Source organism: Styela clava, chromosome 8 (assembly GCF_964204865.1).
Source record: "Styela clava chromosome 8, kaStyClav1.hap1.2, whole genome shotgun sequence".
NCBI classification, from domain to species: domain Eukaryota; kingdom Metazoa; phylum Chordata; class Ascidiacea; order Stolidobranchia; family Styelidae; genus Styela; species Styela clava.
In genome coordinates, this window is record NC_135257.1 from 4,005,088 (window position 1) to 4,020,033 (window position 14,946).

At 33.0% G+C, this 14,946-nt stretch overlaps 2 protein-coding genes across 2 annotated transcripts in view; one reads left to right on the forward strand and one right to left on the reverse strand.

Annotated features, from left to right (window-relative positions):
* LOC120346414 (sperm-associated antigen 17-like) overlaps positions 1-14,946 on the forward strand; it is a 33,642-nt gene that overhangs the window by 1,682 nt on the left and 17,014 nt on the right. Inside the window, exons 5-23 of the mRNA XM_039416142.2 lie at positions 589-783; positions 882-1,069; positions 1,313-1,502; positions 2,011-2,189; positions 2,565-2,702; positions 2,831-3,027; positions 3,474-3,568; positions 3,765-3,893; positions 4,752-4,862; positions 5,042-5,154; positions 5,631-5,785; positions 6,199-6,392; positions 6,675-6,926; positions 7,316-7,463; positions 8,204-8,307; positions 8,810-8,992; positions 9,909-10,058; positions 10,399-10,619; positions 11,038-11,182. Of these exons, the coding sequence (XP_039272076.2) occupies positions 589-783; positions 882-1,069; positions 1,313-1,502; positions 2,011-2,189; positions 2,565-2,702; positions 2,831-3,027; positions 3,474-3,568; positions 3,765-3,893; positions 4,752-4,862; positions 5,042-5,154; positions 5,631-5,785; positions 6,199-6,392; positions 6,675-6,926; positions 7,316-7,463; positions 8,204-8,307; positions 8,810-8,992; positions 9,909-10,058; positions 10,399-10,619; positions 11,038-11,182 (3,087 nt within the window). The remainder of the gene's footprint in view (positions 1-588; positions 784-881; positions 1,070-1,312; positions 1,503-2,010; positions 2,190-2,564; positions 2,703-2,830; positions 3,028-3,473; positions 3,569-3,764; positions 3,894-4,751; positions 4,863-5,041; positions 5,155-5,630; positions 5,786-6,198; positions 6,393-6,674; positions 6,927-7,315; positions 7,464-8,203; positions 8,308-8,809; positions 8,993-9,908; positions 10,059-10,398; positions 10,620-11,037; positions 11,183-14,946) is intronic.
* LOC120346415 (uncharacterized) lies at positions 11,290-14,807 on the reverse strand. Its single transcript, XM_078115139.1, has 4 exons — positions 14,629-14,807; positions 14,120-14,247; positions 13,296-13,476; positions 11,290-12,965 (listed from the first exon to the last, which is right to left on the reverse strand). Exons 1-4 carry the CDS (start codon positions 14,764-14,766, stop codon positions 12,354-12,356), a joined length of 1,059 nt encoding a protein of 352 aa, XP_077971265.1. The 5' UTR covers positions 14,767-14,807; the 3' UTR covers positions 11,290-12,353.

Below are 14,946 nucleotides of genomic sequence, written 5' to 3' on the forward strand. Positions count from 1 at the left end.
GTGATTTTTACATAAATATTTATGTATACCTTGCACTCTTTTAATTTGTGCCCTTAAATACAAGAAGTGTGATAAATACATGTATAGCTTCCATCCATTTTCATTGCTTAAAACTTCAAATATGATTGTTACATTTTTTGGTATTTTTTGCTCATTTGTGAAAGCAAAGTCATGATTATTCTCTTGTGTATGACAAAATGCATAAAAAATTGGCTGGATGTTGTGGCTTGAAAGCTTGTGAAAATGTCTCAGCATGATAAAATGAATTATAATTGATTATCGGCATCGTCCTAGAGCTGCGGGTGCTGAGCCGATCGGCACTTTGGGTATATGGTCTGGTCGAGCTTCTTTCGTGATTTACCTCAAATGTTATGTATACTCTGTGTTGTTTATTGATTTATGTCATTTTTCAGACTGTCTACAGTGGGGCCCTAACTCGCATTGACTCAAGTTTGTTAATCACTAGTATCTTGCAAGTTTCCATTGCGCTTTTTAGAACTAAAATTTTGTTGAATAAATTCTCATTGTATTCTATCATTATGCTTATCACTTGCCATGATGTTCTAAAATGTACATTCCATCTTTCAGATGATGAACCTGATGATGGACCGCACCATTATGTGTTTGTGAGTGGATTCAGGCAAGCACAATTATTCCCTTTATTGGTGGAACTTGGTGTCAATGTTTCATCTATAATAAAGTTATATTCTGAATCATACCTCACAGTTGACTCAGTACTTTCACAAACCAATGGTACATCTGCAGGCGATGCTTCAAAGGATGGTAAGTGTCAAATGAATCATTGTATTATATGAAATGCTAAGCGATAGTAAAGAAGTATATGGAAAACTTTCAAGAATTACCATTATTTTTATAATTAGAAGAAGCTCTTGCTGCTGAAAAAGCAAAAAAAGAAATGAACGAAAAAGAGCTTGCAGTGTTTTGGAAACTTTTACCAACAGTACTTCAAAGAGCAGCTCCTAACTCTACCTTGCAAGATCTTGCTAGATTGGAATATTCTGTTGCTGACATGATTCATCCCACTGACTGGAATGATGCTGACAACCTGGTAAGAAATTAGCGGTTAAATGGAATTGATGTGTTTAACTACCACTCCTCTCTACCTCTACCATCTGTAAATCCTGGTTTAAAACAATAGTCATTGTCTTGCCTGGAAAAGTCTGACCTCAGCCTGACAAAACTTCACAAAAAAATTGTGAAAGTGTGACGCCACAAACCTTTCAACCGCTTATTATATAGATCTATAAATTGGGAAAAAATTCATTTATTTTATTTTCAATATTTATCAAAGGTTGGATATGGCACGGCACTTTTTGAAGACATGGCATGTCTGGTTTATAATTCACTTGACTGGAGAAGGCAGTATCTTAATTATTTGAAAAATATGAACATCATTCATATTCCAATGCATGGTGAAGCGAAAGCAATTGATCAGCAGATGAGTGGATCGTCTGAACCTCATTCAACCACCTCTGCATCTGGTAAGGAATCGTAGGATATGAGGATTTTCATATTTATTCGGGTGGAAGAAAAATCAATAAGACGTCCACTGGTCGCGTCATTCAGCATGCAAAAGCTTGGACCAGCAAGTCACTCACATTTATTCCCACAGTATTCAAACCTGTGAACCCACATGAGCGCGGCGGTGTAGCTCATCGTGCTAAGCGTTGGGAATAGGCTCGTCTTCATCTCTGATTACACTGTGTGGTTTCAAATCTCATGCGAGGAGGGCTATGTGCGAGAGGATTGCTGGACTCCTCGCCGCCGTTATTTTTTCTTAAATAACAAGTTTTCATGTTCTGCCAGTTTCAGATTTGTTTAACAAATATTTGATTCGCTTTTTTAAGTTCAGTATTATTTGAATGTGGATATATGGTTTCCCTGGAATGGCATATTAACAATTATATACCACATCCTTAAATAAAGCTAAAGTTCAGCTATTCATTGATAAAATTTTGCCGAGAAAACTGAATTTACTTACGATAATAGGTAAGCGAGACAAAGGCAAAGCTCCCGCTGCTGAAGCACCTTCAGACGATCTTATTCCACCAATTGTTACTGAGCAAGTTACAAAGGAAGTTGATATGAGATATTATAATGATCTCATGGATCTTGTTCCACAAGAATCTGTATCTGTTCCACTTTTGATGCATTGCATGTTAGAACAGGTATTTTTTACTACATTCCGTGCTTTATCAACTATCATGTTTAGAACTTTTTTGTTACTCATTCTGCTTACGGTACATTCTTGGAACTTTATCAAAGCAATGACTTGACTTAAAAAATATAATTCAAACATATACAACAACTATTTCCTAATAACTGCTAGAAGACTGGACTAGAAATGCTTTTAATTCCATATGCACATCCAAACTTACAGCAATAGTGCATGTAACCTCCTATTATTATTGGTTAATCTTCTTATTAGGCTGGAGAAAACTTACATAAAACTCTTGTAATATCTAACCTTATTAATAGCGAAAACCTGATACATTTTTATATAGTTAACATTCAGCATTTAATTATCAAATGTCATACATTAGATTGAAGCTTCAGAGCAGGACTTGACACCACCAAGTGAAATTCCAAGAGAACAAAGGAATGATGGAATTCATCTTTCACTTGCTGATTGTATCTCTGATGCTCTAGAAAATTTAGCTCTTACTGAAGAAGAAAGAAAGGTAATCTAATCAACTAATATACTGTTTTAATACAATTGGTGATTATTATTATTTTTGCTCAAATCTAAGACATAACTGAAGAGTGATGAACAAATACTGATTTTTCCCCTAATTTACTATTTGTACAGGATTTATCACAAGATTTTCCAACTCTCGAAAAAAATTTCCAACAAGATGTTGAAGAAAAAAATAAGAAGTTACAATCACCTAGTTTGATGCAATATGGTGATGATATGACAGTCAGAACTCATCATCTTGATAAATTTAATAATTTCGATCCAAGAAAAGCAGAAGAATCACTTCTACAGAGGTTACCATGTACAAGGTATTATATTACCATGATAACTTCATAGTTTGGTAATATTAAAAAGTAAATTGGTAACTAATCAAGTATAACTGAAGTGTCACCAGTAATAGGACAAGTGAAAAATATTTAATGAGGCTTATAGTTTTATTTGGCTAATTCATTTGTTACAAATGCATTGCACATTGAGTCTTTACTAGCTCAGAATTATGCTTGACAAACTTGAATATTCCATTCAAACTTTATCTAAACCAATTTGGAATTATAAAAAAATACCATGCTACGTAGGTTTTTATATTGGATCTCAAAGAAACTCTTATTCTTTGTCATAATGTCAGTCTGTTTGCCTATAGTGTTCAAATGGCTAGATCTATCTGGGTGAAATTTTTCTCGTGGGCTTGTTTTAAATTAAGTAGCTGTAATTTTTAGTTCATAATTTAATCTTCCACGAAACATTCTGTTTTTAGGTTATGGAATTATCAGCAGAAAAATCCACAATTATCCAAAGAAAGATCTGCTAGATTGCAAGAGCTTCTGAGAAATTGTGCTACGTTGTCGGAAGGTATGTTATGCTTTTTTAATATAAAATAGTAGGAAATATCCATGATAATCTAATGATAGAATTTTCCTATCAAACAGCAACAGTATAAGGTTTCGAATGTTGAAAAGATTTTAATTGAAAAATTTAAAAAAAAAAAAGCATTTTTTTCAGCTCGATCTATTTTATCGAACAATTCATATTACTTTTCAATGCCCAGAATCTGAGGGTGTCATTGCATTTTCCGATATTGATCGAGCTTTCAGACAATTTGTATTTGAAACTATTAATTTATCAACTGTTGATGAAGATGGAAACATTGTGAAAGTAACACCAGAAGTAAACCAAGGTAATGTGGCGAAGATGGTAATACAACTTATATTTGTTCCAATCTTTTCAATGACCTAGCGCAGCGTTTGCCAACTCATGGTTGCCTGAAAATTTTCTTGGTTTGCTCTTTTTTCAACAAATCCTGAAAGTTGCTGCTTTTATTTCCTAGTTTATTTAATATTTGAATTTAAGTGTTGCTCAATAGTAATTGTATATGTGGGAAGTATCACAGTGCAAAAACTTGGCTGCTGCTATTTTGCTTGAGTAAAGCCACACCACAATTTCAAAAACTCGCTTGTGGCAAATAAGCGCAGGTTTCCTACTCTGAGTTAATTATTGTTATTTATTAGGTAATTTAGTGACTATATAAAGCATAATCATTTCATATCACCTAGTATTCGAGCATATCTTTGGGACACGAAATTTTACAAAATTTATTTTTTAAAAAAATTTGGGTTGCATGAAAGAGGTTGGGAACCACTGACTTAGCGGTTAAAGTGTTTGACTTAACTGTGTTGACATCATGGATTACACATTTCAGGTTCAAATCTTATGCCCCCTACCTCACCCAGTCCTTATATATTGTTTGATATCATGATGGCTGCTTGTACAAAGCCTTGTTTAGAGTAAAAAGCTTGAACAAGCGCCATATACAAAAACGTTAGATGTAAATATTAATGAATCTTTCCTATATGTCAATACTATTTTACGTACAAAAATGTACTATTGTCTTTTTCAAGGTTTTGCAAACCCTGAAATTGTAGTCGTTGTTTCTCCTTGTATACAGTTTTATTTTTATCCAACAATAATTGATATCATTACAAAAAACTGTTTTGATACATATCATTTGACTTTCATCTTTTTTTTTATCAATCAGAGAGTCCTTGGGATGATCCATACACACTTGCTGTGAAAAGTTCACCGAGCAATGCGGAAGAAGAAAAAGAACAAGAAGAAATTGCAGGAAACAAAGAAACTGAAAAGAAAGGTAGAAAGGAAATTGATTTTTTCATTACTCTCACTTTAGTCAACCATTAATCAATTGCTTCACACTGTTAGGAGTCTTAGAACATATACTGATAACTGAAAACGGCCCCAAGATCAGAAGCTCATTATCGTTTTCTTTCATCCCAAAGCTGAATACTAAAATTAAACTTTATACTTCAGATGATGCTCTTGGTAAATCAATTAACATTGAAAAATATCCAGCTTTAAATCCAAAAAGAATCTTGGACAGTTGGTGTTATGCTGAACATTTCCATCCCGAAGTTTTTCTGCAGGTAACTTCAACTTTATATGTACGTATTTTGTGGGTTACCTAGTTAGTAGTAGTTAGTCTTAGTTAGTAGCCATTCTGCAGCCAAACCTTCAAAAATGAAGAATAAACCTAAGGATAAATAAGAGAGAGGTTCTATATTTCTTATTTTTCTTGCTTTTAAAATGGATTAGTGTGAAAAAATTTATAATGGTTTTTACCCCTCGTAGTGATGACATCATTTCAATGTTGATTATGTGCAAGAAGAGTGTTGGACTCTTCAATGCTGCAATGTGGCTCATATGGAAGCTTTCTCTGCCATACATGTACATTCACTTGAAACTATTAGTACCGGTAACTGTATTTTACTCTCATAACTGTTCTCCAACGTAGGATTATTATGTTATGATTATATTTTATCAGTGTCGATGAAGGTATCTAATCTTACCATCACATTGTTCTGTTGCTATTTCTGACATTTCATACTATTTACAATATTAGGTCTTGACGGAGGCAACTGAAAATTATCCATCGCTTGATACATATTATCACAAGAGAGATCACTCCTTATTGGCTGTTTTTCATTGTCCTATGAATAAAAAATTACAAGCTACAGAGGAATGGTCAACCAGTTTACATTCTGATGTTGGTTTCAGGTAGTCTGTAATCATATTGTTATTGTTGTTTTGTATTCATCCTATAGCAAAAACAAAATTGAAATCTGTATCGCTGTAACATCATTTTACTTTTGGGTATATTGATATTATATGTCTGGTTTTATCCTAGGTTTTTGTGATTTTATTAAAAAGGTTTTGCTTTCTTATTGAAAAATTAAAAAATAAGAAACAAAATCAGTTAATTCAAATGATATTTAAATATTGTCGTATATAAATTACTTGTATGAAAATTTTTTTTTTCAAACCATATTATTTTGAATTTCCGATCTAAATGTTTAGCTAACTTGGTACGATAGTTGCCTCACTTATACTGAAATGTATTGCATTGGTTCCCACACTAACAACAAAAATGCTGTTGAATCTATAGTAACTACATTCTTCGTCTTATACAGAAATTATCTTGAGTATGTATCGGAGCCAATAGCAGATTGGACAAGATCAGAAGAAGAAAAATATCAAGCAGAATTATTAAAAAAGGAACTTGAAAAAATTCAAGCCAGTCAGGTTTCAACTGAAGCTTCCACCACACCTCCCCCTTCTACTGGAGCAGGAAAACGTCCAAGATCAAAAAGCCCCAAGAAAGGAAGTACGTACAGAGTGAACCCCAAAAAATCAGAACCCATTTAATTACTTCTATAAAAATGAAAAAAATTCGTTCAACATTTGAACTTCTGTTTGTGTATGATTTACCCGAATGTTTCAGTAATCTAGGGCGCGCTGCACAAAAATTATGTTCTCTCTAAAATTTGTTGCTAGGATCTGTTTCTAGGTCACCCTGTATTTAACTGAAGATTTAGTTTACGAGAGGTTGATAATTGTTGGAAAACGAGCCCTTGGAAATCTAAAACTGGGCATCGCATTGTTTTAGGTCGTCGTGGGAGTGCTTCTCGGTCTTCAAGTAAAGTTGGAGGTACAGATGACAGTCAGACTTATAGTAGTCCTTATATTCGAACTGGATCACTCAAAGCTCAGTCGGAAGAACAAGCAAAAATCAGAGAGGAAGAAGAGAAAAGAAAAGCTGAAAAAGATTCCAAGCAACAAGCCCGTGTTAAATCTGGTGATAAAAGTAAACAATCAAAATCAGCTGTCAGCAAGACTTCTCAAGATGGTAAACGTCCAGGTTTGTGATATCGAATCTTCGTTATACATTGTTAACATACCTAACTCGATTATTGCACTGTGTTTAACAAGGTAATAATATAAGTTAGTGGTTTCCAAAACCCCAATGAAACAGTTCAGAGGCCTGAGTACCCACCCTTGTGCAATACTTGTCAGGCTGCAAGAAGAATTGTATAAACAATAATTCCATATAAAAGCAAACATGATACTTTATTTAACAAATTTATCTTTATAAAGTGGAGGTATATAATTGAACAATCTGATTCAATGTCACACACAACTTTTTGTGGGATAAAATGAACATTATTTCCATATTTCACTTATTCATTTTATTGTCCCAATTTGTAATTCTTTTTTTTAGCACTCTTCGTAAATGGTATATTTTTGCAGGGTCAGGAAAAGCTTCTAGAGCTGGACGTCGTTCATCCAAGTCGAAATCTGGTTCAAGATCAAGGTCTCGTTCACGATCTGGTAGTCAAGAAAGAGTTGTGGAAATACAACAACCTGAGCTAGTGGAACCTGCACTTCCTTTTACTGGGTGAGTTAGGCTTAACTTTCAACCACTGATTTACTTATTTTTATATTGCACAATACGCATATGACGTTTGCTCTGAACAATGCCTTATACAAGGCCTATTTAATTTATTACTCCCTGGGTTAGGTGGGGGATATGGGATTTGAACCGGTAATCTGCGAAGCTAACACAGTTAAGTCTAATGCTTAAACCACTGGGCCATCGTGCCAATAAATGATAATCTGAATAAAAATGTTGTGTTGTAAATAAATTATTGTGACTGTTACTTATTAATGACGAAAGTGTATCGTTATTTTTATTACTTACTTACCTTATCTTCATTTGTATGTGAAAACTAAACAATGGCCCAATTTGTAAATTCCCAAAGTGTTATGAGTTGTCTTTCATGTTTATATTAACAAACGTCTGTCAGACATTACGAACTGAATTTGAAAAGCCCAAAATCTTTCTGTTTTGTTCATTATCCACCTAATTTCTTACACTCTTTGTAAGGTTAAGTCACACAAAATGGGCAATATTTTTTGTTAAATTTTCCCCAAAATTCCAATGATATTTGCAACTTCAATAGCAATAAATTTTGAAATAGGTTAGATTTCATCTATTGGCATATATATATATGTTTCTCTATGTATTTGCATTGATATTATGTAAATTAAACACAGCATTTATAAAATTTCTGCAACAGTCAAAATGTGTTGAGAACCTTCCATTTTAAAATTTATTATTAAGTTTGTTTATTTCAGATATGATGTTGGCAATAACCTCATCAATATGTTTGGAAAAACAAGTTATTTGTATCCATGTGATGGCGGAATTATTAAATCTGAAAAAATTGTCTGCGAACAAGGTATCTTATCAATTGTTGTTATTCATTGAAAAAAAAAAAGAGCGAACGTCTAGTTGAAAAATGTATCTTCTTTTCAACATTTTTTTTACTCAAGTCTTAATCATGATGCTATTTTTGTATTGTCATGACCTGGGATTAGTTTATAATCTCACCACCACATACATGAGTAATACAGGTACTAGGCTTTAAATCACTAAAATATTGGCAGCACACAAATATTAAAGCACCCACAAACCTGACTCTGATAAAAGTATGACTGAGCAGATAAATAACTGTCGCCAGTAAACAGAAGAAACAAATTTAAGAATAAACCAAAATATGCAATATAAATTACCACTTTCTACCCCCTATCAAAAGCGTTCAATTATATTCCCGAACGCCAAATTTCTAGGAAGGCCTATTTCATTTTCTCATTCAATTTTTTCCAACTTTTGATCTGATACTCAATTATGTATTATAATATATTTAAAATTGAGTAGTTTTTTAATATTTTTATTCACAGGAAGCACAACAGTGTCAACAACTGTTAGAAAAGATGGACACATGTTTCTGGTTCATATGATTGATCCTAAAGATCCTGAAGAACACAAAGAATTTGACGAATTAACAATGAAAACAGAGGAAAAAGCGGATGAAATAACTGAAAAAGCTGAATTAGAATCACCAGAAAAAGATCAAAATGAAGGTGGTTGTCTATTTTTAATTAGTTTGTGCCGCACATATTATAAACTTTTATACAAAATTCAATCATTGTTAGTAGTAATGGTAATTTAGTTTTATAACCCGCAAAAAGTCTGTCTGAAGTTCAGGCGCTCCAGAAGTATGTTTACCAATATGGAGGTAACTAGTTTTTGTTCGCCTACTTTACATCAATTGTGTGAAGGGATGGAACCCTATGGGCAGGGGGTATATTCACTTGACTAACACAGACAGTCCCCGAACTCGTGATAGAACTAAAATAAAAAAAATCGGAATAAAATTATATCCCAACCCTAACCTGGTACTCATACTATGGGAGTACCAAATCTTATTCCAATATGTGACACCAACACATGCTGCGAGGGACCTAGCATACTGAGTTCATCAAATTTGTACAATCACAGTTCAATTCATTCAGCATAATTCATTTCTGTGAAGGTATTATTGCATATTGAGGTTTGGAACGGAAGATATAACCTATGTATTGTTTGCTTAATTAACTCTTTCACTGCTGAATTTCTCCACTCTAGTCTCTAGGTAATTTTACTGACAGATTTTCCATTATAATTCCCATATTTTTACCCCCCCTGTATGTTTTTAAATAACACCAGAAAATAGGTTTTGAATGTAGTTAATATGCTCAAGCACATACACTTTCAAATTAAACTGTTTCAAGAATGTATTGAATGATCTTTGACCCTTGTCTTGAACTCACCATCACTGCATGCAATATCATGCCCATTTGTTGACATTGGTATTTTCACTCACAGAATTACTAAACTAGATTCCTTCTTCTTGGTCTTTCTCAGAATCGCTATTTGTAATTATTGTTACAGCTTCATATATTGTAGATAACTTGAAATCTTTGTTGCATCATTTTCATTGCATCTCACCTTTTTTAGATCCAATGAGTCGGAGATCTTCCAAAAGTCTCCAAAGTGTTGATGACAAACCTTGTCATAGTACATTTGGATCATGGAATGGAGTTTTAAGTGATGGAATGACGCTATCATTCAGTTCTCATGGAGAAGAAGGAGAGTGCTCAGCTGCGGGTAACAATAAATTTCCAAATTCAGTAAGCTTAATATATTCAGGATGATATCCAGCTTAGAGCTCGAACATCGAATCAATAAAAAAGACCATCGGCCATGGCATCAGTGATATTTTCCAATGGGATGGGATGCAAGATTCATTTTTCAAAACTGATGAAAAAGTGTCATTTAGTCAGATCATTTGTCATGTTCTTCATATAGCCTACTTTGTAATAATGGTAAAACATAATTTTCATTAGAAGGCCATAAAACATGCAAGCAACATTCATGGCTATATCACTATGAGTTCATTATTGTATGTTCCTACCTTAAAATTCCTATTATCATTTTTCTACAATAGCGAAAGCTGAAAAAAAACTAATGAAGATACTTGGTGAAGTTCCACCAGCCAGTAGTCCATCACCTGTTCCCCTTGGTATGGAAACACCTGGTAAAAAAGGAAAGGGAAAAGGCAAGTCGCCCCGAGGAAGATCTCCAAGAGGCAAGAGTCCAAAAGGAAAAAGAAGATCTGATTCTGAAAGAGAAGCAGAAGCACAAAGATTAGAAGAAGAAAGATTACAGGTGAAAAACAACAAAGATATTTGACTTATATCAAGTATTTTGTCTATTAAAAAGTTTTTAAATATGTACGATTCTGGCGGGCCGGATGGTGTGACGTAAGTGTGCAAGATTGGTAATTAACAAGTCTGAAGCGAAGTGAGTCCGGGCCCTGTTGGAGACATCAACAAAAAACACCGACCATACACAAACTAGGAATAAATCAAGAAAGAAGCTTCATCACATGATATTGGGTAGCAGTGAGCTCGATACCTTCACCCGCAGCCCTCGGATAATGCTTGATAACCTTTAATGTTCCTAATCTGTTTCACATTCGACAATGTATAATAATTTGCATCATGTACCTGTTACATATAAATGTAATGCTTAATAGTGAAATATTGTCCATTTATTCATTTAATGTATATATTTTTTTTAATAGGAGGAACTAGAAAGAAAATTACGTGAAGCAAAAGAAGCAGAAGAACAAGAAAGATCAAGAATCAAACTTCCGCCTTTTCAACAACTTTATGTATCAACTCCTGATGGATTATCAGTTCGATACCAACTCGATCCAACTATGGCTAGTAAGACCAAATTTTTGTTGTTAATTGAAATTTATTTTCAGTGAACAATGAAATAACAAATTTATTTCTCTGAGCAGTCAGAAATTTCGTAGACTTATTAGTCACTGTGATCAATAATGATTTCGATTCTGATCTTCTTTTCCCCTCTCAATGCAAATATGATTTGAAGCTGAAAGTAACACAAGCCATGTTTATTTTATTCAGTTAATTTCACTACTTCAATATTTACATCTAGCTACTTTTTGACAGTGGTAGAGCCTCTTTGTATTAGCACCATTTGCATAATATTTTACAAAATAATTTGTACAAAAATTTACAACATAAATATTACACTAGATCTATGTTTAAATCTAAATCTATGCTTCACATTTTTTTTTACATTTACAAGCGCAAGTAGTCGTGTGCTTTTGAGCATGTCATATTATCAGCAGATTAATGAATTTATAAAAAGAAACTTTGTTTGAAATATATCTTTTAATATTGTCTGTCTAAGAACAGTGCTTCCAGTAGTTAATCTTAAGTACCGATATTTTGAGACGGTTTGTTGTAATGCAATACATAAGTTAAATTTTTTCTAAGATTGTAACTAAATGTCAAGTTGATCAACTTTTATACATTAATAAAAACCAACTTTGTATTTATATTCATGAAAGATGGCACATCATTACAATTTAGGCTACAAAATGGAGGCAAACTTTATATCATACATCATTTTCATCTGAAAAATGTCAAGATTATTTTGTGAACAAACGATTAAAAATATTTGTATTACTCTTCGATTTCTGGGTAATGAAAATGTTATTGTTGTTCAGCATCCATCACATATCTGTCTTTCATACAGTTGAAACTTTTTCACCCACTTTCCTATGAGTTCGCACTGTCAAATTTTGTGATGAGTAGCTATTTGTGAAACGACTCTTCACCTTCATAAGGGGATTCATATACCCACTTACTTCACCAACTACATTCATGTATTGGCACCATTGATTCAGTTAGTATTTCCATACTTGACTTGCACTGACTGGAGACTGGTTAAGACATTGTGGTATGGTGTGGTGTGTCGCATACTCAATTGCTGAGAATCAAAAGCTTCTAATCCTAAAAGCGTTTTGTTGTTTTGCACTCTTTGGTTTACTTTGGAATCAGTGGTAGTTTCTGTATGTTTCTAGTGCTATATACTAAAAAAGATTATTCTAATTAGTAATATGGAAATGATGACATAATATGATAGTTTATTCTTATTGCTACTATTTTCACCTCCATCATTATCAGTCTCGTTCATTCTGTTAGGAAATTTTCTTTGTTCTTCACTGATTGTAACAGTCATAAAATATTGTGTCAAATCAATTTGATGACATTTGAATATCTTCAACAATGATTTAGCCATCAGTCCCATGTATTGTATGGGACTTGCACACACCATACCACCGTGAATGGTCAATGATTTTTTCAGTCTGTGATTAGAATGTCTCGACCGTAATCGTTGTTCGAATGTTGGATGACTTTGTCGTATTCGCTCTATAGCACCAATTGTTGAACAAACAGTTCCTTTGTCACATGACCATGGATTGTTTTGCAGAAATACATGTTGAATATTCTGCATTTTTGTTAAAAATCTTCCATCTAATTTCGTGAGTTTATTCTTGCTTAAGTCGATTGTTGTCAGTTGTCGGAAGTTTATCAGCAAATCGGGTGTTATGTGATCAATTTTATTTCCTTGCAGATATAACAGCTTTAAGTTGAATTGCAGTGATTTGAAAACCTTGGTTGGTAATGATTTAATCTAAATAAGATAGGATTGGATTTCATATTTATTCTTATTGAAAGAAAAAGTACTATGGTCTTCTTGTTTGCTTACCCCACTATATGTCGGGTTTGAGTTTTGTTAGCTAATTTGAAATTTGTTCCCAGTCAATGGAAGTAGCATATTAGACTTATCTTTACTGTTAATTTGTATCAAAAGAAATGCAGACAAACTTTCATACAGACTATAGGATATAGATATAGACTTCACCATCATGGCCAATTCAACATGAACTATAGAAAAATTAATCAAAAAATGACAATTCAAAGACTGTATCATGGAATAAATTTAATTTAAAAAACCTCTTACCTGATTATTATTCAAATAGAGTCGTCTTAAGTCTTCAAGTCCAACGAAAGCATTTTCTGAAATCTCATCAATATAATTATGATTGAGAAATAGAGTTTCAAGCTGATGAAGACTTTCAAATGTGTTTGCTCTGATTCTCTTAATTTTATTTGAAGATAGCCGTAGTCCAACAAGGTTTTTTCTGAAAAATAATTTATATTGTAAACATGTAGGGAGGGTATTCTTAATTTTAGAATATTAAGTTTATTTGTCATTTCATGCTTTGTGAAAACATATATCAAGTTGACTATTTGCTGAATTTGAGTTGGATTGATTGCAGAATCAGTTGAACTATAGGAACAAAATGTGACGCATAGTCATGATTCAATATGCCAAATAACGTTTATTCAATTTTCAAATTTATATTGTACTTCCGTAGTATGTGTACCAGGTTAGGGTTAGGCCATAATTTTATTCCAATTCCCTTATTTTAGTTCTATTACGAGTTTGGGGACTACATAGGTGACTCCTGTATTTGTACCTGAAATTATGGCCTAACCTGGTACACATTCTACGTTCCGATGTCCGCCATCTTGATTCATTTACTTCGGGAGTACCATTTATATAAATTGATAATAGCAGTTTCCACAAATAGAGAATCTAATAAGAAGTAACTTGAAATGATCTTACATTATGTGCATATGTATGGTTTTAATCAACATGCCAGAATCTAATTACAATTAATCAAAGAAGTTTGAATATTTCATTTTTACTGCTTTTTGTCTGATATTGGGTTCGCTACTCAGCATTTGGCATTTTTAATGAAATGGACAAACTGTACTTACATGTACTTTTGGTTGAAATCTTTGGATTCAAGTTCTGTTATAAAGTTATTGTCAAGATCAAGAACCTGTGCCTGTATATGGCCTGGAAATCTCAGAATCTCTGTGATACTTCTGTTCGAACACTGCACCTGTTTTTAACATAATATTTAAATGTAAAACATTGTCAAAGATTCACCAGGCAGTTATAGTAAAATATGAATCCCAAGTAAATTTTATGTTGTTTTGCTTTTCATTCGTGTATGTCGGTTACCTAATTTTTACAATTGAATACCTATTGGACAAAACAAACCGCCATATTTTGTAGGAAGACATTGAAAAAATAAATTTTAATTCCCCAAATGAACAAATTTATAAGACTAAAGTCCTACTTATTTCTATAATATCAGTTTATAATAATTGAATGATATCGAAAAACGCTTAAGTTAATTCTAGCCTGTTCACAGATTTAGATTCGTTTCATTACATAGAAGTATAGAAATACTTAGAATCTAGTATTCTCAATTTCTCACCTCATTTTTGTAGCATTCACAAGGACAATGATAATTGTCACAACTCAGCGAACAATCACTTTCAACTTTGCTGATAAAATTAAAAATAAATAGGAATATCCAAACCCAAATACTATCACAGGGCTTCATTATATACATTATCGATATCCCAATAAAGCTGAAAATGACTAAACCTTGGAAACCAATTACTGACAAATATATGAGGCATGAAAAAAGATAAAAATCATTTCTTGTTTGATCAGCCAGGTTGTAAGTACTTTCAGTAATTGTATTGTAACAAGTGGATTAGATTACTACTTGAGAAGAGAAACTCCTGCT

Excerpts from the sequence above, each read along its gene's own strand:
- LOC120346415 (XM_078115139.1), bottom strand. The coding sequence starts at position 14,766 with ATGTATATAATGAAGCCCTGTGATAGTATTTGGGTTTGGATATTCCTA. Across the intron at positions 13,477-14,119 it reads GATTTCAACCAAAAGTACAT|AAAAAACCTTGTTGGACTAC; the intron begins GTAAGTACAGTT and ends ATTATTTTTCAG. Across the intron at positions 12,966-13,295 it reads TCTATTTGAATAATAATCAG|ATTAAATCATTACCAACCAA; the intron begins GTAAGAGGTTTT and ends TATCTTATTTAG.